The sequence below is a fragment of the Aedes albopictus genome, chromosome 3 (genome assembly GCF_035046485.1).
Source record: "Aedes albopictus strain Foshan chromosome 3, AalbF5, whole genome shotgun sequence".
Lineage (NCBI taxonomy): Eukaryota > Metazoa > Arthropoda > Insecta > Diptera > Culicidae > Aedes > Aedes albopictus.
In genome coordinates, this window is record NC_085138.1 from 447025875 (window position 1) to 447052222 (window position 26348).

The 26348-nt window shown below is 39.4% G+C and overlaps 1 protein-coding gene across 10 annotated transcripts in view; it reads right to left on the bottom strand.

Annotated features, from left to right (window-relative positions):
- Positions 1–26348, bottom strand: part of LOC115260955 (protein kinase C, brain isozyme-like) — a 285232-nt gene that overhangs the window by 39866 nt on the left and 219018 nt on the right. For all 10 annotated transcript variants that reach the window (XM_062856747.1, XM_062856739.1, XM_062856742.1 and 7 more), the window contains 3 exons: positions 3557–3710; positions 3267–3495; positions 2902–3207 (listed from right to left, as the gene is read on the bottom strand). In XM_062856747.1, the coding sequence (XP_062712731.1) occupies positions 2902–3207; positions 3267–3495; positions 3557–3710 (689 nt within the window). The remainder of the gene's footprint in view (positions 1–2901; positions 3208–3266; positions 3496–3556; positions 3711–26348) is intronic.

Sequence of the window (26348 nt, forward strand, 5' to 3'; positions counted from 1 at the left end):
CCAGAAATACGTCCATAGATAGCTCTAAGAATACTTTCAAGAAATCCTCCAAGACTGTCACTAAAATATTTATTTTTATTATTGATTATTTATATTTTTTCCTTAAAATAAAAAAAAATAAAAAAAATTTAAAAAACTTTTCTAAAAATTTCACCAAGGGCTTTGTGAGAAGTTTCTTCAGGTATTTCTCCAACAAATTCATCAGAAATTTTTTTGGCATTCTTTCAGAATTTATCTTGGAGCTTTTTCAGATATTTCTCTAGAACTTTATTCAAGAGTTCTTACCTGAAATTTCTACAGGATTCTACTGCAGGTTTATCCAGAAATTCCTTCAAGAACTCATTCATAAGTTCTAGCTTGGATTGCTATTAAAATATCTCCAGATACTTCTTCAGATCTTAACAGATTCTTTTAGGAATATCAGTAACGGACTTCTTAAAAAAATATTTCAATAAAATAAAATTCCAATAAAAACACATCAAAAGTACTACGGATAGGCTTCCGGAAATTCTTCCAAGAGTTCCTGCAGAAATTCCCACAAGGATATTTGGAGAAATTGCTCCAGTGATTCCGTCAAAAATATCTCCTATGATTTCTTTCAGATATTCCTTCACGAATTTTTTCAGAAGCTATTCCAGAAATTGCGCAAAATGTTACTGAAAAAAATTCTTGATTTTTTTTTTCAAAAAATATCAAAGAATAGACGTTGAAGTAATTCTGCAGGAATTGCTGAGAGAGGCATCATCAGAAAAAAATAGAAATTCCTGGAGAAACTTCTAGACGATTTTCTGGGGGAATTTTTCTAAAGGGATTTCTTAAAAAAAAACACTTGAGAGAATCCGTGAATTCACAACATCACAATTAAGATGGCACATAATCATCAATAATACGCCACAATGCTTGGTTTCCTGCTGCCGCTCTCCACTTTCAGTAATGCCCAATGCTCGCCACATTACGCTCCACATGGCCCACTCGTCGTGCTCGCTGCTCCCTGAATATAGGAAGTAATACATGAAGAAACCTCTGGAGAAATTCCAACAAAAGTTTCTGAAAGAGCTCCTGGAAATAAATGGAATTTCTAAAGCAAATCCCTGGACGAATTTCCGAATCTCTGCGAAAATATAGGCAATTCCTTCGGAAATTGTTTCGGTTATTTCTGTGATTGTCTCATTTTTTTTAAAATAAATTCCATCTGTATTAGTTTTGGAATTTTCTTCTGCAATTTCTTCAGTTTTTTTAATTTTTTTTTTTATTTCTTTGATATTTTTTTTATCATCTTCGATGATTTGTAATTTCTGTAATTCCTTTGGGAATTTCATCGCCGATTACTATGGAAATTATTCCAGTAACTACTTTGGGAAGCAGAGACGAACCAGCCAAGGGCTGGAAATCTCTTAAATAAAGACAATCAATCAATCAATACTTTGGGCTTCGGTAATTCCTTTGAGAAAATTCCACCGTATATTTTGTTTTGAATTTCCGTGGCCATTATTTTGAGAATTTCATCGATAATTTCTATCCAGAGGCATCGAAAATTTATATGAGAACAACTTTGGAAATATCTTAGGTTATAGCTTATGATATTATTTTGAAAATTCTTGCAAAGTTCTTCAGCATTTTCTTCGGCAAAGGAATCGATGGATTAATCAATTTCATTGGATTTTGTTTTTTTTTTTGGAAAATAATGCGGTTGTTTACTTTGGAAATTCCATTGAGTTCGGTGATTTTAGGTTGAAATTTTTTTCGAAATTTCTTTGGCAATTTCTTTGGGAATTCGCATGTCCTCAAGAGTTTGGCCGGTTTTTCAATAGAAATCCCTTTTGGTATATTTCCTGGAAATTCTTCAAGAGATTTTCCAAAAATTTCTAAGAAAGTTCCTCCGAAAGGGTCTGCTTGAGCTGCTCCGAGAAGTTCTCTAAGATTTTGTACGCATTTTTTTGCGAATTTTCTACATGAATTCCATCTGAAGTTTAACAGAAAATGTCCATAAAAAGGAATTACTTTCGAAGTTTTCTGGGGGTCTTTCGAAATATTTCTTCAAGACTATCACCGAGAATTTCTGTGGAAGATCCTCCTGGAATGTTTTCAAGAGATTTCCTTACATACTTTTTAAAATTCTTGTAGGATTTTCTCCGTAGAAATATTCAAGTAACGAATTTCTTTCACTTTTTCTAACGGTTTCTGAAGATTCTCTACAATTTTACAGAAGCTTTCGTACAAATTTCACTAGGAATTATCCCAATAAGTTATTCAGAAAATACATCAAATTTGTGATAATTCACTAGGCAATTCTAAAAGTATTCCTGGGGAAATTCCAATAAAACTCCTAGAGAGTTATTAGAAAAAATACATGCAGGAATAAATGCACGAACTTTTGAAGCAGTTCTTGGTGGAATTTCTTGAAGGATCCCTAAAGATATCCCTGCAATTGTTTCCGAAAGAACTTCTAAAGAAACTCATAGACTAGATTCAAGATAAATCTTTTGAGAATTTCTAGAAGAACTCCTGAAGAAGACCTAAGAAAAGTTCCTGGAGAAATTCGTTCTAGTAAATGTTTCAACCAAAATTCCGAAAATTTGATTGATAAATTGATAAATGTTGAAGGTAATGGTGGAGAAAATTCAAAAGAAGTATATGAGAAGGAATACCTTATTAAAATATTCTTGGAGCAATCTCTAGTAGAATTTTAGCTGGCCTCGTAAATAGAATTCCCGCCAGACCAAAGCAAAGAGTTTAAAAAATAAGTCATGGAGCGGTTCCCCTGAATTATTCTTAAATAGGCGCAATATTGAAGTAATTTTCATGGGGGCGTACCAGTATAGTGGCTTTGTAATTTGAAAAAGTTGAGTGATCAGCTCCGATTTAACCATGACAGCACTGTTTTGCCTTCACAACACTTACCATAGTTTGAAAACAGGAATGTAGTTGTACCAGGAAGGGCGGTTTAAGGGACAGCGCCAGCACTCGCTTCTCGACCATGGTGCACTCGACGTCATCGTCCTGGATGATGATGTCCTTCTTCAGGATCTTGATGGCGTACAGCTCGTCCGATCCCTTCCGCTCGGCCAGCATGACCTTGCCGAACGACCCTTTGCCCAGTACCATTAGGAAGTTGAAATCCGTAGCCCGTATCACGTCCTTCTTGCCCATGTTGTGAGGAACGTCCTTGTCGCAAAGCACTGGTGCCTTCTTCGATATGGACGTTTTCTGGATGACAAAGGGATCTGCTTAGATTTGAACAAATCAACTTTAACCACTTAACTCACCCTCATCTGACTCTTCAGCTGCACTAGATCGGTGCCCTCCTCCGGCACGGGAACGTTGTAGTACTCGCCCTCCTCCTGGGTCAGCAGCTTGAACCAACCGTCCACGGGGTTTTTCAGAATTTCCGAAATGCCAAACGACAGCGAGCCCATGAAGTCGTTCCTCGAGGTACGATCCCAATCCCATACCTCGATCAGGATTCGACGGTCCTTGTCTTCGGGTTTGAGATCACTGCGAATGATCAGACATTAGGCTGAAGTTCTTCAGTTTATCTTAATTACAAGTAACTTACAAGGAGATGGTCTCATTCCACACCGGATTCAGCGACGCCCGAATGGTTTTGGTTTTCTTCTTCACGTTGTCCGAGTCTGGAATGAGCTTGATCTTGACGTACGGATCACTGGAACCGTTCGGGTCCATTGGAATTAGGTTGCGTCCCTGTTTTACTGTGGAGAAACAGAGATGATGAAGGAGTAAGACTTTAATGCAAAAAAAATAATGATACAATAGCACGATCGCCCGAGGGTTAAAGTGGTATTAAGGATTGCCTCGTATTAATTACAATTATAGATATATTTTTGGATGAGCTAGAACATCCAAACTGTCCTTGAATTCACATATTATAGAGTCTACGTATGTACTAACAATCTTTTACCATCATACATAGCTGCGATATGTAATCAACCATTTTGCACTGAATTCTCCGAAAAGTATGTAATAATATAAATCAGTCTTCCAGTAGGTCCGGTAACCATAGGTTATTGTGCAACGTTACTCAGTTGAGTGGGTATGAATACCAATACACACGTAGAGCTGAAGTTCGGCTCATTGGAATAGTTTGATCGACAATATCTCAAATAAACTCAGTAATGATTCGAACAACTCCAAGAAAGTTATTGATTATAGTTGGACAACAGTTCATTGCGAAAATAACTATTGTACGACTGTATAGATTCCAAGGACAAAATTCCAGGACAGTTTGAACTACTTTGAATGGACATTAAAAATACAAAATAATGTCTATTAGTTTTCCAGTAGGTCTGGTAATCATAGTTAATTATGCAACGTTACTCTGTGAAATGGATATGACTGCTGTTACGAGTGTTGACCTTAAGCTCAGCTCTTTGGAGTAGTTTGACAAATGTGGAGCATTCCAAATGAATTTTTGAATGGTTCGTACAATTCCAAGGGTGTCAGCAATAATAGTATGCTGTTAGACTTTATAGTGTACACTAAAACCTCTTTTTATGCATGTTATTTTTATGCATGTTATTTTTATGCATTTTTAATTTACGCACCTCTTTTTATGCCCTGCATAAAAAGAGGGAAAGCTACTCAGAACCAATATTGTGCATAAGAATATTTAAAAATGACGGAAACTATTGCAACGGCGGCCTAGGGGTGTTTACACGGGAGAGCAAAGGAAGGTTGTCGGGTGTTTCTGAAGGTCTCATCCTCATGTGCGTTACATGGGGTCCTAGAGGGTCTTAAGGGGGTTTCGGAGTCATTCCAGGAAGCCACAGAGCATTTTATCAGAAGCGTTGCGGAGGCGTTTGTAAGGGTTTTGGTTAAGGGAGACTTTTGGATCCATTTTTGGAAGTTTCTGAGCATTTTCGGCGAGGTTCAGAGGCGTTACGGAAGCGTTACGGAGGAGTTTTCAGAAGTTTCGGTGCGTCTCAGGTGCGTTCAGGGATTTTGGAGGCATTTGAGGATGTTTCAGAGCATTTCGGCGTGATTCAGAGGCGTTACGGAGGAGTTTTTGAGAGGTTCGGAGCTTCTCAGGTGCGATACATGGGGTCTGAGGAGGTTTAAAGGAGATTTTGGAGGCATTTCCGGACTTTCTAGAGCATTTTCATTTTCGGCGTGATTCAGAGACGTTACGGAAGCGTTACGGATGAGTTTTCGGGGGGGGATGTTTTGGAGATACTCAGGTGTGTTACATGGGTCCGAGGGGGTTTAAGGGGAATTTTGGAGGCATTTCCACACGTTTCAGAGCATTTTCGGCGGGATTCAGAGTTACTTAAGCGTTACGAGGAGTTTTCGGGGGGTCCGGAGCCTCTCAGGTGCGTTACATGGGGTCCGAGGAGGTTTAAGGGGGATTTTGGAGGCATTTCAGGATGTGGCAGAGCATTTTCGGCGTGATTTAGAGACGTTACGGAAGCATTACGATTGAGTTTTCGTGAGGTTTGGATCCTCTCAGGTGCGTTACATGGGGTCTGAGGAGGTTTGAAGGAGATTTTGGAGGCATTTCCGGACTTTCTAGAGCATTTTCGGCGTTATTCAGAGACGTTACGGAAGCTTAACGGATGAGTTTTCGGGAGGGGGGGGGGTTTCGGAGATACTCAGGTATGTTACATGGGTCCGAAGGGGTTTAAGGGGGATTTTGGAGGCATTTCCGGACGTTTTAGAGCATTTTCGGTGGGATTCAGAGGTGTTACTTAAGCGTTACGAGGAGTTTTCGGGGAGTGGGGTTTAAGGGGGATTTTGGAGACATTTCGTGGTAGACCATTTTCGGCGGGATTCAGAGGCGTTACGGAAGCGTTACGATGATTTTTTGCGGGTTTCGGTCCGACTTGGGTGCGTTACATGGGGTCGTGGGGGTTTCAGGGGGATTTTGGAGGCATTTCAGGAAGTTTCAAAAGATTTTTAGATACCTTAACACAATATCTTTTAAAACACCCCTGAAAAAATTTTGATTTAAAGATTGTCTTTAAACCCACTGATACGACCCAGACCTAAAATTCCTTGAAACGCCCCTGAAACCTCCGCAATCCGATTGAAATGCCCTTGACATCATCATAATCAATTTGAACTGTCTTTAAATCCCCTTTGGACGCCTTTAATAGGGTCCATAAACCCCTTGAAACGCACCTGAAATGCATTCAATAGCCCTTAAAATGTTCCTGAAACATCCTGAAACTCTCTGAAATGACTATGAAATACCTTAAAACGCCCCTCAAATCTCTTGCAACGTCCGTCAAAGGCTCCTGAGTTCCCTGAGATGCCCCTAAACCCCTTGGAACGAAATAACCCCTTAAAACGCCCCTGAGGCCCCTTGGAACCCTCTTTTTGGGCATTCTGGGAACTTTATGGAAACCCCCTTAGCCCCACCACAACTGCCCAGGAGCAAGACCTGTTCTCGCGAACAAGATTCCCTACTTAAAGCCCAAACTTAATTTATGCATAAATTTCCCTCTTTTTATGCCTTTTTTAATTTATGCACATTTTTAATTTATGCAGTCCCAGCCATGTGCATGAAAAGAGGTTTCAGTGTATATTACTACCACAGACAAACAGACGTAACACCTTGAACGATTTTCATTTAAATCCATCGCCCAGTTCACACTACCATCACCTGGTGGAAAAGTTGCACGAATCACTGTGTTGTGCAATATCGTCAACAGAAGGCGCTAGTGTGAAACGTCAAACGCATAGAAAACGATGCGCGCGCCTCTGGTTGTGAAAGCCACAACTATACAAATTTAAAATGATCGTTTAAAGCGTGGTCGATGGAAATTTCGCAAGTGTTACGTCTGTTTGTCTGTGTTACTACTGTTAATAATAACTGTAGATGTCAAGGATTAAACTCCAAGATAGTTTGGACCACCTTGAATGTATATTCAAGTATTAGTCATCAAACACCATATCTGGGGTTCTAAACTCCAAGGTTATTTGGATGACCTACATTATCCTAATAATGTTAACGAGAATTCACGGATTGTAGCAGATTAAGCTATGTATTTTTTTTTTTTTGATAAAACGAATAAAATTACTCCTGCAGTTATAGAGGACTGAATTTCAGAGCAATTTCGACAGACAAGAACATCCTAAAATATAAAAAAAAATCCATATTCAAATTCCACAACGAAAATCAGCGTTCAACGCTACTAGTGTACCAATTATTATGTTTTGCCAACCTTCTTGATGTACAGAGCGTTCCAGGATGAAATTTAAGGCATTTGAGGGGGCTTCACAGGCAATCAGGTGAGCTCCAGGAGAGTTTTAGGGGGTTTCAGATGTATTTCATTACACTTCAAGCGGCTTCAGAGAAGTTTCCGGGAGCTTGGGGAACCAAAGTAGGCTTTCAGGGGAGCTTCAGGGGGACGTTTCTGGGAATTTCAGATGAAGTTACAAAGGATTTCAATGCATTTCAAGGCATTTCAGGGTGCTTCAGCTGGTCTCAGAGAGTTTTATTTATCCTGCTTTCAGGTGAGCTTCGGTAGGGTTTCAAGGCGTTCCAGTGACCCAGTGAGTTACAGAGGTGTCCCAAGAGTTTCAGAGGGCTTCAAAGGCTTTCCGATTAGCTTCAGGGGAGTTTGGGAGAGTTGCAGAAGCGTTTCAAGCCATTTTAGAGCATGTCAGAGTGTTTCATAGGAGTTTTAGGGGACGTCACAGGCTTCCATATGGGCTTCTAGTTGGTCAAGGCGTTTCAAGGGGATTCCAGAAAGTTTGAAAGGGCTTGAAGGAGAGCTTCTGAGGTATGCTCAGTTGTTTTTTTTTTCAACACGGACCGTCGTTTTCAGTTGACCAGAACTAGAAATTTTACTAGAAAACATATTTTTCAACTACAATTACGCAGTTCACTTTCCACATCCACTTTCACTGGTCTTTGGTCTTTGACATCTTTGACTACATTCGAATTTCACAAATCACATTTTACAATTTTCTAAACAACGCCGACAACGCATCATCCCACTTGGCCATCTCGTGGAAATCGTTGAGAAATTCTCGAAAAAAGAGTTTCTGATACAGAAAAACTTGTAGTTAGAAGACACAGAACGTTGCTAATTGACAAATTGAGGGATGTATTTTTGGAAAAAAAATCGCGTTCTGGTGGGATTCGAACCCACGACCCCGTATTCGCTAGACCGGTGCTTTAACCAACTAAGCCACAGAACAGGTGATAATTCTGCGGAATAGAAAACCAAACTGAACCCGAGCCCTCACCATGAACATTCACTTTTTCAAGAATCATCTCTCTTTCGGCTTAGATGTCAATCCACAACACAGCCTCGTTTGTGCCCAACAACTACAAATGAGAGCGTATTATTTTTATTTGAAGCCGAGACTTACTCTCGCACTCCGCATACCTAGCCACCAAGCAGTCTGTTTGCTGGTGTCTAATTCAGTATGCGTCGAGAGCTCGGCACGGTTTCAAAAATTCATCCCTCAATTTGTCAATTAGCAACATTCTGTGTCTTTTAACTACAAGTTTTTCTCTAATCTGGTAAATGCCAGTAAAGGGCAACATATATCAGAGTTTCTGATCCCTGAGATTTCCTTCTAACCCAGATCTGCCTTATCAAGTGCTTTCTTGGGTATCTACGGGAATTGCTGTAGAAATTCCATCAGGAATCGTAATTTTGGGTTTTAATCAAATTCTTCTTAGGATTCCTCCAAATGGTTTCATTAGAAGTTTTCTTCTGGAATCGGTTCTGGCATTCTTCCAGGAAATCCTCCTGGAACTCGTCCAAGAATTTCGATCCTGAATTCTTCCAATAGCATTTGTTGATCTCTCTACATTTTTTTTAATTCCTTCACGATTTCTTAATGCGGTACCTTCAAAAGATCTTTCTGTGGCTCCTCCAGGATTGTATTGTATCAATTCTCCCGGAGGATTTATTCTGGGAATACTCTAAGAGTATTTTTTGCAAAGCAGTTATTTTTTTCTGAACATCTTCCGGAAATTTCATCTGGGAGCACTCCTGGCATAGACGAAAACACTTGAAGCATTTGAAGGAAAAATGCGTGTAATGGACAAATTGAGAAATATTTTAAAAAATACACTCTTTGTGGTGGGAAGTTAAAGATTTATTTACCAGCTCAAAACCAACAAAGCAGCAGGTAAGGATGGTATCGCAGCTGAACTCATCAAGATGGATTCAGAAAAGTTATCCACCTGTCTGCATCCATTCATAGTCAGGTTCTAGGACACCGAACAGCTACCGAAGGAATGGAAGGAAGGGATACTCTGCCCCATTCATAAGAATGACGAACAGTTGGATTGTGAGAACTTCAGAGAGATCACCATTTTGAATAATGCCTACAAAGTTATATCCCAGATCATCTTTCGTCGTCTGTCATCTAAAACGAATGAGTTCGTGGGAAGTTATCAAGCCGGATTTATCGACGGCCGGTCGACAACGGACCGGATCTTCACCGTATGGAAGATCCTTTAGAAATACTGTGAAACCAGGTCACCTGTTTATCGCCTTCAAGGTGGCATACGACAGTATCGACCGCACAGAGCTGTGAAAAATCATGGACGAAAACGGCTTTCCTGGGAAGCTGACTAGACTGATTAAAGCAACGATGGACGGTGTGCAACACTGCGTACGGATTTCAAAACATTATGTTGTAAAAATCGAGTGAATGACTCGTTGCTTTTTAAGGCTTCTGACATAACATTTCCAAACTCAAAACAACCTTTGATCTCAACGTACCAAGTTTATTCCAACTCCTAAAACAAATGCAGTGGGGACTACTTCTCTAGAATCACTCTTGGTAGCAAATATTTACCCGCTAACTAGCATGCATCCGTTTCCAGCAAGCAGATAGGTTCCATTTCCACTCGAATGATGTGGGATATAGGAGGCACAACCCTACAGCTACAGAAACTGGTTGAAACACTTTCGACTCCATTGTTTGTCCAGCGAAGCAGATGATACAGAAAAAAAAGCCAGCAAGAGATAAAAAGCACGAAGGCGATCATCCCCGATGGGCAGTTAGCGAACCTGATGCACGTGCCTCGAATCCCTGACGTTCTCTGGCTATGGGTTTCGTAACCATTACGGCTTTGGGTAATGGGGAGATTGGGGCAAACTGCTCTCTCATTCGAATTGTCAATAATAGGCTTTCGTAAGTCTCGGAGTGTGGGTTCGATTCTCGTTCCAGGCGGTGGAATTCCCTACCCAAGTAACCACGATGCTGAAGCTTTATTATACTGGCACCTTGGAGAAGTCGCATAATTGTCAATTTCCAATTTAAATCAACTTTAAGCTTGCATGTAAAGTAATGATTGCTCTAAGTACACCGTATATCTGCATGCAATATGGCTTCAGCATCGTGGTTACTTGGGTATTCAATTCGCTTTCCCTGATAAAAAATATCATAAAAATACGATAAATTTTATTGTTACAACACCATTTTTTCGAAAAATATTCACCATTGAACGTATTGTAATTTACACAGCACACTCACCATCACCCCTATTGTTTTATACCATTCGGCGAATGGTAAATGGCACTTTTACAATAAAAAATGGTGGTCGTTATGTATCTTAACCATAAAATTTTGAGAAAATTTTCATACACTTTTTCGTGAAAAACAATAGAATGTATTGTGTTTTTATGAGACATTTTTAGGGCAATTTTCAAAAGAAAACAATATATCTTAATGTTTTTTCATTGTTCTTACAATACAAATACAATTAATCGAATGGCGTCATATGAATCGTTGTTACAATAAAAATACAATAATATTTGTTGTTGTTTGTAAGCAGTTTTCGCTTTTGAAAATCCATAGAATTTATATTTTCCGCTAACATTTATATCCAGCATTTACGAGCACTAACGGCTGCCAGAATGATATGCACATTTTAGGATAAGAATCAAACACTCTGATGTCGGTCTGGTATGTATTGCTTGGCAGCTGTTGATAAGATCTATCTTCAATCTTTTCAAATAACTGCCAAATATCACAAGTCAGACCTCAGGTCGTATGATCCATACCATAAATCGTTCACATTTCATGTGGCCATTAGTATCTGTAAATGCTGGGGAAAAATGTTAGCGAGAAATATGAATTCTCTGGTTTTTCAAAGGCGAAATCTGTTTACATAACAACAAATATTATTGCATGTTTATTTTAGCATCGGTTCAATTGACCCCATTAAACTAATTGTATTTGTATTGTTATCAATGATAGTTTACTATTTACTAGATTCCTTTAACTTATTGGAAAACATTAGAAAAATCATTGTTCATCCTTTTCTTGTCGTCACTTGGCTCACTTGGCTAAAACCTGATTTTCAGCTAGTTTTCTATAAGTACCCAAGTAATCATTAAGCCGTAAAAATGGCATTAAGTCGGCTCTATAGTCGAATGTAGAACCTATCTAACAGAGCTAATTGGTTCTATATCCTCTTATAGAGCTGCTCAAAAGCCACTTTTGGCGAATTATTCGGCTGATATACGGCCAACTTTAAAATATCGTACCAAGTCTCTGGAGCGAAAGTTGTCAAAAGTGAGACAAAGAAAAAAGAAAAAAATATTTTGTTTATCTCCTGTTCTTTTCTAACTTCCTTCGCTTCCATTGAAGTTGCTTTTTTGCTACTTCATCCAGATTCTAGCTGTTGTCCTCCGAGTTCCTGATCAAGTCCAAGTCCGTTGCCTTTCTCATCTGCTCCACCAATGCACCATGGGAATGGTGTGATCAAACTAGTATTTAAACCATGAAAAACAAAATAGTTTGGGCATTTCGAGGGTTGAAAATGATATGGGATGAGGATGATTCAGTGGTAAGCTTGGTGGTGACGAACGCAGGAATTGATGCAGGAGAAGCAATATTTATATAAATGGTCGGGAAACGTTTCACAAGAAAAGGGAAACGAGCTGAAGTTTGTCTTGATTGAAAAAAATGGAATAATCAAGATAACCAGATTCCATTATCTATTTAACAACACCATCCCGATAAACATGCCAACAACATAAATAATCCCGTTCTGTCAATCCCGTCCGACATGGATGTAAAATGTATTGATCATGACCGACTCTGTTTTGGTCGAAATCTATTTTGATTGATATAAATGTCATGTGCTCCAAGCCCTGTGACAGCACTGACAAACTTCTTTACAGCTTGTAGGCTTTATATAGACTTACAGGGCTTAATTTAGTTCTTACTGGTTATGGTGCTTATAAGCATTAGGAATGCTTATATAGAGCTATTTAGCACTGAAAAGCTGTTTAATGGTCGTTATAATGCTCAGAACAGTGCTTAGTGGTTACCTGGGTACCGAGCTGGGTACTTCCTCCGTTATTCATTGAGAGCTTCCTCTGCCAACACGACTTGACGTCTATCAGTCGTTGAAGCTTAAGCGAAACATCTATTGTATTCAAATTTAAAACGAAAACTATAAAAAAATATGTCAAGTGATTTTGTATTTGATTATACAAACATGATCCAAGCAACAATAATATTTATTGTTATTTATTTGTTACGAATTGTTTTTAAGTGTAATTGACAAATAAACTCTTTTTTAATAAGAAGTCCATAAGAACTTTGCAGGCACTTTTGCAACTATTTAAAAACAACTTAAATTAATTTTTACTGCTAGTAAGTTTAAATTATTATAGAACTATTGAAAAACAATCGAATCAATAAGTCACTAATAAAGCTATTGTTCACTTATTGTACGAACTATATGGGTTTGATTTCTATTGTAAAAAGTAACAATATATCTACTATGTGTTTTATTGTGAACGATAAAACCAGTCATATGTTAATAATATTTACCATGTAATGAATGGTAATTTTTTATCCGGGTTCAGCTTCAAGATTTCTCCAAGAAATTCGCCGCGGTTTCTGCACACATTAGTTTCTTCTAAGATTTCCAAAGAGGTTGAGTCTGGGATTCCTTCAAGATCTTTTGTCAGGATTCCTCCAGGAAGTACTATCAGGTTTATTACGGGATCTTTCTGGGATTTCTTAAAGAATACTTTCTGAGATTACTTCAAGAGTTACAGGATTTCTTCAAAATCCCTTCCGGAAATTTCTCAGAAAATTAATTCCGAGATTCGTTTAGCATTCTTCCAGGAATTCCTTTCGTGTTTTTTTCATAAATTAAGGCTAGGATCGGTCAAGAATTTTCATCTGTAATTCCTCAGAGAGCTATATTTGAGATTATTTTTGGGGTTTCTTAAGTAGTTCCCTCTGGGATCCTTTCAGAAGTTTCTTCTGGTACTCTATAAGATTTCTTCCGGGATTTCTCAAGGAGCTCCGGGAATTCTCCAGGAATTCCATCTGAAATTACCCTAATAGCTTTCTTTTGAAATGTCTTCACAAGTACTTTTCAATATTCCAGAAAGTATTTCTGGAAAAATGGAATTCCGGAAGAAACTGTTGGAGGAGAACCAGAAGGAATTTATTTGAGTATTTCCTCAAGGAAATCTTGTTGGAACTTCATTAAGAATTCCATAAACAAAAACTGATGGAGCCATTCTTGAAAATACTCTGGAATATTTCCATTAGAAACATCTGAAAGTATTCCACACTGTTCTTCCTAAGTAGTTTCAGAAGGATCTGTAGGAATTCCAAACGAAACCAAAAAAGAGTTGCTAGATGAATCCTACTAAGAGTTCCTAGAGAAATCTTGGGAGCAGTTTCTGAAAGAAAAAAGAAAAAATCAGAATAACCCCGGAAAGAGTTCAGAAAAGAAATCCTGGAAGAAGCTCCCGGACGAATCCACGAAGGAGTTCCTGAAAGAATCTTGAAAGTTGTTCCTGGAAGAATTCCGGAAGAGGGCCTTGGACGAGTCTCGGAAGTAGTTCCCGGTGGAATTACTGAAAGGAATTCATGAAGCACTACCAGGAGCAGCTCCTGAAAGAATCCCGAAAGGAATTCCTGGAGGAATCCCATAGAGGTATTGGAAGGAATACTGGAAGAATTTCTTGCAGGATTCCTATAAGGATCTTAGAAAGATATTTTGAAGAAATCCCTTATGGAATTGTGGAAGGAGTTTCTGGAGGAATCTCGGAGGAAGTTCCTGAAGCAATCCCTGGAAGAACACCTGGATTGATCTCCGGGTGAAAATGCTGGAATTTTCAGGAATACCTCCTGGGAGTAAAAAAATAGTTATTTATGTAACGAGTTGCAAAAAGTTGATTTTTTCAGCACGAGTCGTACATTTATCCAACGAGGCTTGCCGAGTTGGATAAATACGAAGAGTGCTGAAAAAATCAAGTTTTGCAACGAGTTCCATACAAAATTTTATGCAATGATTTTTTTCATAATGCAACCCATTTGAGTTGCATAATGTTCATAATGCAACTAAAATAAGTTGCATTATGAACAATATACAACTAATTTTCATTATGCAACTCATTTCAGTTGCATAATGAACCAGTTCGGAAAAATTGGCCATTATGATACCAAAATGAGTTAAATAAAATAAAAATTATGATACTGAATTGCATAAAAAACTGAAAACATTCTAAAAAGCAATATCAGGAGATCTCAGATGGAATTCCTGAAGGATTCCTGAAATACCCCGATAAATCGCAGAAAAAAAAACCGAAAGACTCAGCAGGAATCTCTGAAGATATCCTGTAAGGAGCTCCTGGAGTAACCTCAGATGGAATCTTTTAAGAATCTCAAAAGGGATCCCAGAGGGAGCTTCTGAAGGAACCTCGAAAAGAATCTCAAATGTAGCTTCCTGAGGTCAAGTGTAAACTTAGCCAGTAAGTTAAAATACATAGACATACAAAAATAAAAAGGAGCTTCGTGAGGAACCACAGAAGGAAATCCCAAAGAGATCCTAGAATAAGCTCGAGGAGAAACCAGAGCAGAAATTCTTGGAGGAATCTCAGCAAAAATTGAACGTATTCCTTGAAGGAATTCTTGAAGGAATCTCGGGTTTAAATTTCTATAGAATTTCAGGAGAAATTTTAAAGACATCTAAGAGTAACCTGAAGTAATCTTGGAAAGTATTCCTTTAAAAATCCTGGAAAGAATCTCCGGAAGAATCCCGGGAGAACTTTCTGAAGAAATCCTGGAAAGAGCTCTAGAAGAACCCCAGACGGAATCTCCTTAGGAATGTCAGGCCAACATTTATGCACGTGTCAGACATGGAATCATAATTCTGCAAGGAGTTACATTCACTTGCAACTATCGTAGTTCAAAAGCATGCAATCAATGAACAGTGCATGAAGCATTTTTACCTTGCAGGTTCGTCTAAAAGTTTGCCAAATAACACAATCAACTCTGCACGCGGTGAGTAAACTACACTCAACGCCGTGGAGAGTTGCGTTTGCTGGACGTTGTTCGACAAAGTTTTAGGTAAAGTAGGTATGAAAAAATCTTCCAAACATTGTATGTTGATAAGATGTTTCTGAAGCATGTGAACAGCAAGTAAGTGTAACTGTTTTGCAAACGAAGGAATGATCCCATCTCTGATTCTGATCAAATACAGCGAAAAACTATTTATCAGCTTGAAAGCTGCCTATGCACCACATTAACTATGGCAATGGTGGCCAGGGGCCGTTTATGGAAAAGAGCAGGGGCGTTTCAGGGGGTTCCAAAAGATTTCAACAGGGTTACAGGAGATTTCAGGGGCGGATAAGGCAGTTTCAGGACTCTCTCAGGATGCTTCATGGTGCGTTTCAGGAGGTCTCATGGGCATAATACGAGGCCTGAGGGGTGCTTTAAAGGGTGAGTTCCGGCGGGTCTTAGAAGCGTTTCGGGGGGAGTTTCAAGGGTATTTCAGCAGTATGAGGGGTATCAGGAGCATCAATAGGGGTCTCAGTGGCGTCTCAGGGGTTTCAAGGGCTTCGAAGGAGCTCCATGACATCTATGGAGCGCTTCATAAAGTCTCAGGGGGTATAAGAGGCGTTTAAGGGGGTTTGAGGGTTTCAGTGAGTACCTGGGACTCTCAAGCGGTTTCAAGGGTGCTTTAGGGGGATTCAGGGGGCTTTAGGCAGTGAGTCGTACAGTTTTTTTTTACCACTATCGTCATATGCTATCACTATCATGGTTAATGTTGCATACTATCGTCACACATTACATTCATGCTTACATTTTGAAAGTGTTGAAGGGGCGTTTTCGATGGTTTTGGAGCATCTTTGCTGCGTTACATGGGGCCCGAGAGAGTTTTAGTGTGATTTCGGAGGGATTTCAGCTTGTTTCAAAGGGTTTCAGCTTGTGTAGGCGTTTTCGAGGGTTTCGGAGGGTCTCAGGTCCGTTACATGGAGTCCGTGGGGATATCCCAAGCAACACACATGTTATATAAGAGTTACGACACCGCAAGTTTTGGTTATATACAAGATTATTTTACGTAATTCTAGCATTGTGTTGAAATAACATCAAATAAACTTCTATACAACCAAAACTTGCGCTGTCGTATCTAATATATAACATGTGTGTTGCTTGGGATCGCAGATACTTCAGGAAGCTTGAAAAGACCTCTTTATAAAAGCCTTGAAACCTCTTGAAACGCTCTTATATGCATTGAAACGCCCTGACACCTTCATAATTCCATTAAAATTATGGAATCCCCGTCATCCATTTGAAATGCCCCTTAAAACCCTTTTGATTTAACACTGCCTTCAATGATTTCAAACGCTTCTAAAACCTCTAGGGACACCCTAAAGTAAAACGCTCCTGAATCTACCTGTAACTCTCTGAAATACCTCTGACGTGCTTTCAAACGCCCCACAATGGTCGGAAAAAGATAAAGTTCGGCCAAAACTCTTTTTATGTGTTTAATCGAAGTTATAGGTTGTCTAGATATGATATATAGTATTTTTAGTGTTTAAAAAGGGGTATTCAAAAATTACGTAACTTCAATAATTTCAAAAACGGTAAAAATCAGCAAACCCCACATTTTTTGCGTTTTTTTGTTAGAAAATCAATTTGAATTTAATTAAATGATCATCTTTCCATCGAATCCAATCAAGTTTGTTCAAAACGTGTAAAAAATGTGGGAAGATAAATTTTATTTCAGTCAAAAATGGAAAAATAACGTTAAACATATGAAAAAACACGACTTTTTCAAATAGCTCTAATTTAAAAAACTGCAAATTTCTGCAAAAAGTTTAAACGTTTTTATGCAGCCCTAAGCTTGATGTTTAAGATGTACTATTCGAAATTGCGGCGACACGTGACGACACGAACCGTTTTTTAACTTAAAAATTACCAAAATTCCTAAGGTACAATATATGAAAATTTGAAAAGTTTTGTGACTTATTAGTTTTGCACCATATGTGCATTCAAACAGTCCAATAACAAGCTTTCATATGCTGGATAACATAAAACATATATTCCATTCTCAAAATATTATTATTGCACTTTTTTCGAATAATTCATTTTTCAATTTTATGACTTAGGCCACTTTGGCAGTGAAAATGTCATTGAAATACAAAAGCTGGTATGCTTTTAATTAAGAATCATAAAACTACAATACATTATCTTTGTTATAAGGCGAAAAAAAAGTTTAAAAATATCAATTCCGTATTTTGAGAGTTTTGGCCGCCCCTTTGTATGGAGCCCGACCAATGTGCGCCCCCTTGAAACCCCTCGTGACACCCTTAAAAGGCTCCTAAATTCCTCTGAAACAAGTCCCTGAAGCCCCCTGTAATCCCCTCTTTTTGGACTCTTGCTTCGCACAGAAGGAAGACCTATTTTCACGAACTAGATTCCCTTATTAAAGCCCTCCCAAGTAGCATTTTGATGGCCAATTAGTCTTGTACAGGTTGTGAGAACCGTCATAAAACCTAATACCTTTCGTTTTCGTTTTATGATGGTTTTAAGAACCTCTTCTAGTCTGTTTGACTTCAAAATGTTTCTTGGGCTATCTTAACTTATGCACAAAATTCCCATTAATAATAATTAATATCTTTGTTAAAGAGACTTTTAGCCCTAGGCTGGTTCGTCTCTGTAACACATAATTCCCTCGTTTTATGTTTTTAATGTATGCAGTGTATGAGTCATTTTCATCCAACGACGCGATGTGTACCAATTTCCCACCTACGTGAACGACAAGTACCGTAGGTTTTAACATGTGGCCTTCCGTAGCATGTATCCCTGAAACGAACCTTCCTCGCTTTGGAAAAAATGCTCGGTGGACTGGAAATACAAATATCATAAAATTGTACCCATTTTCATTCTTCGCTCCGTTCCTTTTTTTTTTCAACCATTCTATTCTGCTCTGATAACTCTCGTATCCTTCGCTTTGGTAACAAGCTCCAGATCGTGCAGGGGTCGGTAGGTAGGAGAGGTACCAAAGTCAATAAACGACGACGGGTGTAGAAAATTTTCAGCGCAGTGACCAAGTGCAAGGACTTCTTCCAGTAGTGGCCCCAGGAGTGCAGCCAAGTGGGATTTAGCAACTACTCCTCCACTAATGGGTGCACTCGGTTACGTCCTTTTCGGCGCGGTGGTGGCACAGCTGCCATTCACATGAACCAGCCACGTGACTCCCCGGCAGCATGTCAATTACACCAGCTCTCGCAAGACAAGTCAGCAAAAGAGTCACACAATCGAAGCCGGGCTATGAGAAGAAGAAGGGTGCTCTCCAGCAGAAGGAGTAGGCCATGCTACCTACAAGAGATGCATACTAGGTGTGGGTGGATGGGTGGCCTGCAAGGAACAAGAAGATGAATATGGGGGCTTGCAAGCAAGAGAGACGGTGCAGTGGTGGTAGCTTTTGTGGCAAATGGAAGATAATGGAAAACAGGAGCATCGAAAATGATTCCCCCGTTGTTGGTTGTGGCTGCTGCTTCTAGGACTTCACCACGGAGAATGCTACAGAAGCATATGTGCAAATAGCAATTTTCGGTCGCCTGAAATGGAGCTGAAGATAAGCCACAAGGTTGTGCATACAAAGGAGACTGCTCCGGAAAGATGTCGTCGTCGTTGGGGTTTTGCATAAGAGTTCCTGGTATAGAAGATTGTGTCAGGAACTGGAGTTGGTGCGTAGCCAGAATTTTTGAAATCCATTGATAAATGAGGTCATTTTATTTGGAAATAAGGCTTGATATATTTTGAAATTTGAATGTGAAGACATGTAAGTATACCGATATTCCTATTGGAAGGATGCCTGTTCAGTTAAAATTGCATAATATTTATTCGTGTAGCGAACTCCTGGGGAAACCTCTGGAGAAACTCCTAAAACAAAATTTCCTGAGTAGTGGCTTGATTATTTCAAAGGAAATTCAAATTCCTGGCGACAAATTTGTGCAAATCACTGAAGAAATTTTCGTTAATCTCTGAAAGATGTAGGAATGCCTCGAGGAATACCAGGAAGACTTCCAAATGATCACTCCTGACGAATTATTAAAAGACTATCTTAATCAATTTCAGAAGGCATATCTGGATAAATACGAAGGAATGCTTAACAGACCAATTTCTGAAGGAATCTCTACAGGAATTACGAGGATCATTTCCTAGAAAAAACTTAAAAAAAATAAAGAAATTCGTAGAGAACTACAATAGAAAAAATGCTGGAGGAATTATTGGATAAATTCTTGCGTGTACTTCAGAAGGAATTGTTACGGGTATAAATATTTGTTATAATAATAAGACAAAATAATTGTTTAATGTGTTCAAAATGTAACATTCGTGAGTTATTTGTGTTTTATCCTTCAATTTGACTTGTAAATATTCGCCTAATTTTAATGCACATTTCTAGGGTTCTGGCAGAATAGTTTTTTATCTGTAAATATTAACGAGATTTTTTGCCTTATGCTAGTTCATCTCGGAACTCACGCTTTACTTCCCTTCCGAAGGAAGAACTCACATTTTGCGAGTTCATCGGGAGTGGCATTCGATCCCAGGTCCTCGGCGTGATAGTCAAGTGTTCTAACCATTACACCAGGTCCTATCCACAGGCAGGCAGAATAGTGACCCTTGAAGTGCAATCCAAATTTCATTGCCAACTTTCAGGCCATTTCGTTCAGCGGATAAATACCAGAGATACAAACCTTTCCCTGACACGAACTTCAAGTTATAGAGCACTAGTAATAAAACCCGAAACGGGATGCCCGATTAGGATAAGTTTTCCTAGACAAAACCAAGCTATAAACACAGCAACAAGTACTGTGAACTGAAAGGCATACTGCCAACTAAAATACAATTCCAGGATGACTGATGGACCGATACAAATAAATAAAACCTCGTCATCCTGTGATCGGAAGGTGTTATCCATGTGGATATCAGGGCACTTGTGATGTTTCTATTTTGTGCATTTGTAGGGCTCTGTGTATCGTGGTGTGTTAATCCTTTGTAAATAACTTATTTTCTTTTATTTTTGTAACAGAATTCTGCAACATATTTGAAGGAATCCCTGTAAAATTTTCGCAGCGAATACTTAGAGAAATTGCTAGGAGAATTTCTTGCATAATACATAGAGGAATACCAGAAGGAGTCTCCGGAAAAATCCTGGAAAAACTCTTTAATTATTAAAGGAACTCCTGCATTAATCTCACGTCAATCCCTAAACGTATTCCTTTTAGCATTTTATTCCTTCCTTATGACTCTACGTTCCCACTGAAACTTGGCCTGCCTCTCTTCAACCTAGTGTTCTTTCGAAGACCACTTTATCAAGAAGACTTGCAGCACTGCTGAAAATCGGGAGTCACTGTTAGCAGCGCCACCACGGATGAAGGTGGCACTAGTCATGCTAGTGTGTGTTAATCTTCATACTCACACCAATACACTCATGTAATTTTATGCAAAGGTACCACCTTAGCTCAACAGGCGGCGGTGCCGTCGTTGACGCTTGCCGTTAGTATAGGAAAATAACAGAGTTCCATGTCTTCTTGATATAGTAGTCTTCGGTTCTTTTGAGCAAAACCACAGTTATTGATTGAAGAGCTTTCTTTGCCTGCCATTGCATGAATTTCTATATTGTAAGGCAAGGACAATAATACACGAGATCCAGGGAGTCGAGACAATTTTCCCGACTTCCCGCCGTCTCCTTATTGGCGATCCATAGCCTTAACCACTACGCTTACTGGAGACCCCTGTAAATATACCTAGAGTAAGCATGACCTAGAAAAAGGAGTTAATAGATGACTTTTTCAGAGCAAATTTGAAATCCTTGGAGAAATTCTTGATGAAAGCTCCCAAAAAATCCTGGTGGAATTTCTGAAGAAGTTCTTAGAGGAGCTTAGAGGAAAGCCCATACTCAAGGGAGGGTATTTGGGGGTTAAACCTAGGAAGGTTGAACCACTTCCTCGGTAATGAGAGGGATTATACCCCCATATAGTATGAGGTTCCACATATCAGGCGCCCCTTTGTCTTTGGTCGAAATTGTTCAAAATCAAAACCCCTCCTTTGCCGCCTTTTCTGTGCACGGGCCTGTTTAGTAAAATTTCAGGATGAAAAGATCGAAGAATACCAAGAGAAGCCTCTGTAGAATTTAATGTAAGGACCTCTGATGGAATTCCTGGAAGAGTTTCTGAAATAACCCCTGCGGTAAAAACCCGAAGGAACTTCTGGAAAAATCTGCAGGTAAATTCCAGCATAAATGAAGAAACTTCGGCAGAACTCACTAGAAGAATTCATTCAAGAATCTTTGAAGAGACTCCTGGCGAAATTGATTTTTTTTCTCAAGAAATCCTGCCCGATCAGAAGGAAATACCTTACATATATCATACAAAGAACAACCTGTGCTTACAAGCCTATTTTCGTCATTTTATTTGTATAATAATCGTAGAAAAATCAAATTTCTAGAGCATCGTTTCCCAAACTTGGCTCTTGAGACCCCCTAGACTACCGTCATCACGCATTTCGTAGAACAATCGATACGTGCTTGCAAGCAGTTGGGGGGTCGCGAAACGATGTTTGGGAAACTATCTTCCAGAGGAATTCCAGTAGAAATACCACAGGAAAGTGCTAAGAGGACTTTCAGAAGAAATATCGTGATGTTCCCTGAAGGAAATTCTAAATCTTTTGTGAAATTTTGAGAGGAGTTCCTGGAGAAATCCAAAGACAGGGGGCTTACAGATTACAGTTCAATGTTCATTGTGAGAATAACTACTGTTACTAACAAGACCTAAACTTCATAATAAAATATAGTAGACTTCAGGTTGATCCAGTCACCGTGAATGATTATGAAACGTTACTCAGTATGTCAGATTTAGCTGATGTTAAGAAATTAGATCTGAAGTTCTAAACTCAAAGATAGGAACATTCCCATTTTTTTCCTCCCCTGTTGGGGAAATTAAGCCACTGCGTCCACTAGGCTGAACTTTGTGGCATAACATTCCCATAGTGTTGTGACATTTGAGATTTCAAGAGCATCACGGATTTCAGCAGATAATGCTATGCTATTATTTATGGTGAAAACACATAAAGTGTTTCTTGTAGATTTGGAGAACTTCATTATAGAACAGTTTGGACAACCCTGAATGTCCCAAAGTTTTATAATAAACTAGTAAACTCTAGATTGCTCCAGTAACTCCGGTTGATTATGCAACGTTACTTAGTATAACAGATGTGGCTACTGTTACGAGTGTAGACCTGAAGCTCTGAACTCCAAGGTAGTTTGGCTGCCCTGGAATATCCATTTAGTATCTATAAATGGCATTGTAGATGCCATGAGCTTCACGGATCCCAGTAGGTTATGCACTGCTATTATTTGTGGTGAAAATACATAAAATTAGTCTTGTAGATTTGAAGGACTTCACTATAGGACAGTTTGGAACACCTAGAACATCTTAGAGTATAAAACACCTTTTGATGCTCTTGACGAAAGCTAAATGAATACATATAAACGTAGCTCACATTCAAGTTTAGCTTTTATATCAACTGGTATGCCAATTATTTCGTTTTTCCAAATTTCATGGTGTTCAGGATGTTCTAGGTTATCAATAAAGACCCACAAACAAATATTCCCATTTTTTCCTAATAGAGGACTCAATTTGCAACAACTTTGCCGAAGACAGTATTCTGTTTTATCGAATGGGTGAGTTTATGCAGCCGTTTCTATGTTGGGGTCATATATGACCCCTACGGCTCCAAAGAATTAAGGCGGGGTTGGGTACTACAGAGTTTCACGTTTAGCTGGGACAAAGGAAGACATTGAAGAGAGTTTCAAAGTGGATATGGAGATTTTAGAGTCAAACCGAGCGTTGAGGGGTAATGGGTGATTTTATGGGAGGTTCTAGGAATTTTATTTGAAGTTTTGGTGATTTTCAAGGATTCAAAAAGAATTTAAAGCGATTGTCTACGCCCTACTCCCTAGGACTGGCAAAGGGTGTTTTAAAAGGCGTTCTCAATGATATCAGGGGAGTTTCAAGGTGCTTTAGGTTCTTGAGAGATGCTTCAGGGAATGCGCTTTAGTTGAATTTCAGGGGAATTCAGAGTTTCAAGGCGATTGGAAGGGGCTAAAAGACAGAGGTTCCAGAGAGCTGCAGGGAGATTCATTGTCCACTAAGAGTATCATGAGAGTTTTAGAAGTATTTCAGGAGGTTTTGAAGATACTGGAGGTCAGAATGATCTGGTGGGAAACTTCGAGAGCATTCAAGTAGTTTTGGTAGTTTCCACAGGGTTCCAGGGAGTTTCAGAGAGCTTCAGGAGGAGAGTTGTAGAGGATTTCGAAGGGATCTCAGAGAATTCCAGGGTGACTCAGGGGGATTTGTTGAGGGTTTCACTGGAGCTTCACAGTGGTTCCGGAGAGTTTTGAGCAGTTTCAGAGGACTTTATTAGTTTCCAGGAGGCTTCAGAGGATCATCGAGGGAACTTTAGGCGTGGTTTCAGGATTTCCAATAAAGCTCCAAGATGTCTTCAGCGAACTTTCCTGGGATGACTGGAAGTTTCAAGTAAGTGTCATGGGATTCAGAGGGATTTCAGACAGTTTCAGGGGGTTTTGTAAAAATTTATTCCAAGGTGTTTAAGCCCTCTGGAAACTACTTGATCCTTCCAAGGAACTCCCTGAAACACCATGAGATTCGCCTGAAACACTCTTAAACTCCCTGAAACACCACCGAAAGCCCCACAAACTGTCTGAAAATTCTTGAAAATCCAGTTAATCTAATCCCTTGAAAATTTACAAAAAAAAACTGAAACCTCTCTAAGCCCCCTTAAAAAACACCAAAGCCATCTCAAACCGCATAAAACTCCATGAATCCACCCTGAAAACACCTTCTCTTTTGAAACCTTCTTGAAATCCCCCTAAGCTCATGACACCTTTCCCAAACCCTGTGATACCCCCTAAAACTCTACACGCTCAGAAAACCGTTCTGATAAACGTGAACAAACAAACGCAAATATGAGAACAAGCAAATATACACCGTAAACTGGAACTAGTTCCAGCTGTCAATATGGGCGTTCTAGAAACCGTGACATCTAGTTCACGGTGTACTTTTCTTATTGTTGTTATCGTTGCTATGCATAGTTCCCGTTTGTTACCGTTGCCGTGACTGGGAGTGCACGTATATCGGAACGGATTTCTTTACGTGTATGAAACCCTTCTGAACTTCCCTGTAAGCTTCTGGGTACAATCCCTGGCCCGTCCCTTTCTTCCTACTTTGTATCTTTCTATATACTTTCTCCATCCTCTCTTCATATTCAACTCATGTATATTAACATGTTCATAGCAAGGATGGGAACACTCACTTTCAAAGAGTTACACTCACTTGCTATTTTCTCAGCTCAGAAGCGTGCAATCAAAAAACGATGTATGGACGCCTTTTGTCTTGTGGTTTTATCTAAAAGTTTGCTGTATAGAGTAGGGGTCGCACACGCATACCAAAGTCGTGACAGAGCTGCGAAGGCAACTCTCCACAAGGTGAATGTAAATTACACTCACCTCGTGTAGAGTCGTTTTCACAGCTCTGTTATGACTTTGGTATGCGTGTTCGAGCCCTACTCTATTCGGCAAACTTTAAGATAAAACCACAAGGCAAAAGTCGTCCATACATCGCTTTTTGATTGCACGCTTCTGGGCTGAGAAAATAGCAAGTGAGTGTAACTCTTCGCAAGTGAGTGTTACCATCCATGGTTCATAGCCATCGCTAGAACAAAAACTGGTTGAAAAGCCTTTTCTCTTCCTTCCAACTTTCACAGCACGATGTCAATCTATCATACAACGCCTACGAGTTGTGACACCAAGCACTCTGTGCCGCATTATCTTCAGAATAACTAATACACTAATCTTATCACCTTACGCCTGGCATCTACGCATCAATGTGTGAACCCGTGGCCAACTATATCCCACCAACACTCTGACATTCGCATGAAATTGTGCATCCACTCGAATTGCAAAAAACAAATCCATGTGTTTCGATGGGAAGCAAACCATTTTTTCGCTATTGAAGTTCCAATTTGCTCATCGAATACACGTGTTTTTGTTGTGTGATCTCAAAGGGTTTAAAATATTGTAAGTTCCACTTGGATTGGTTGTGGACTTCGTGGCCGTGCGGTTAGTGGCGGCAGTCGTCTAGGCGTATAGTAAGCCAGGGAATGTGGGTTCGATTCCCGCTCCAGTCGGTGGAAACTTTCCGTCAAACGAAAAATTCATCACTGGGGCACTGGGTGTTCTGTGTTGCCCTTTGTCTAGTGTAAGTAATTTGTTCAATCTGTGCAGCCTCTGGCTGAAGACAGTGTGAATTGTCTTTTTGTACCCTAAATAAAAAACCACCCTGCCGCCTGTCGTATGGACCAGTGTACGCAGAATGTGGTATCGCAAGCGAGAAATAGGCAACAAAGAAGGCGCGGCAACAACGCTTTGTTTTTTCGTTAGCAGATAATGACAAAGATCGCTCCTGAGTTTGTTCACAACAAAAACGGTAGGAATATTTGCCTCTTTCTATTCACATCGTGATTTTCGCCTTGTTTTACAACTGAAACTCAACTTTGAGGTTTGCAAGTGTCTTAATTTGTCCAAATGCTTCTGAATTCGATAATGCGTGTCGAAAATTGCAGCAGAAAAGCCGGAATATCGGCACACGCACGGCAAGCGATGTTTGTTTTATTGCTCTCATCGCCTGACATGCGTTTGTTGCGGAGCGCCTTTGTTACCAACATGCACCGCTTAGGACAAAGCGTTTGTTTTTCGGCGTGATTTGCTTTTCGTACCCTGGTAAGGACATACTTGTGAGAATCCCAAAATGACAGCTACAATGGCCGACTTTGACACCTACTCACGATTTTGAATACACAAATTTCTTCGTCAACAAAACCAATGCACCTGATCCTCTTATTTTAAGCTTATCACAAGTGAAGTCTAGTACGCACCTGGTAAGAAAAGCACTCCAGGAAAAATCATTCTAATTACCAAAGGAATTTTGACATCTGATTAGTATGGGAAGAAATGTCACTTTTCCTTGAGGAATAATTGAACGGAATATTTTTCCGCAAGGAGAAGT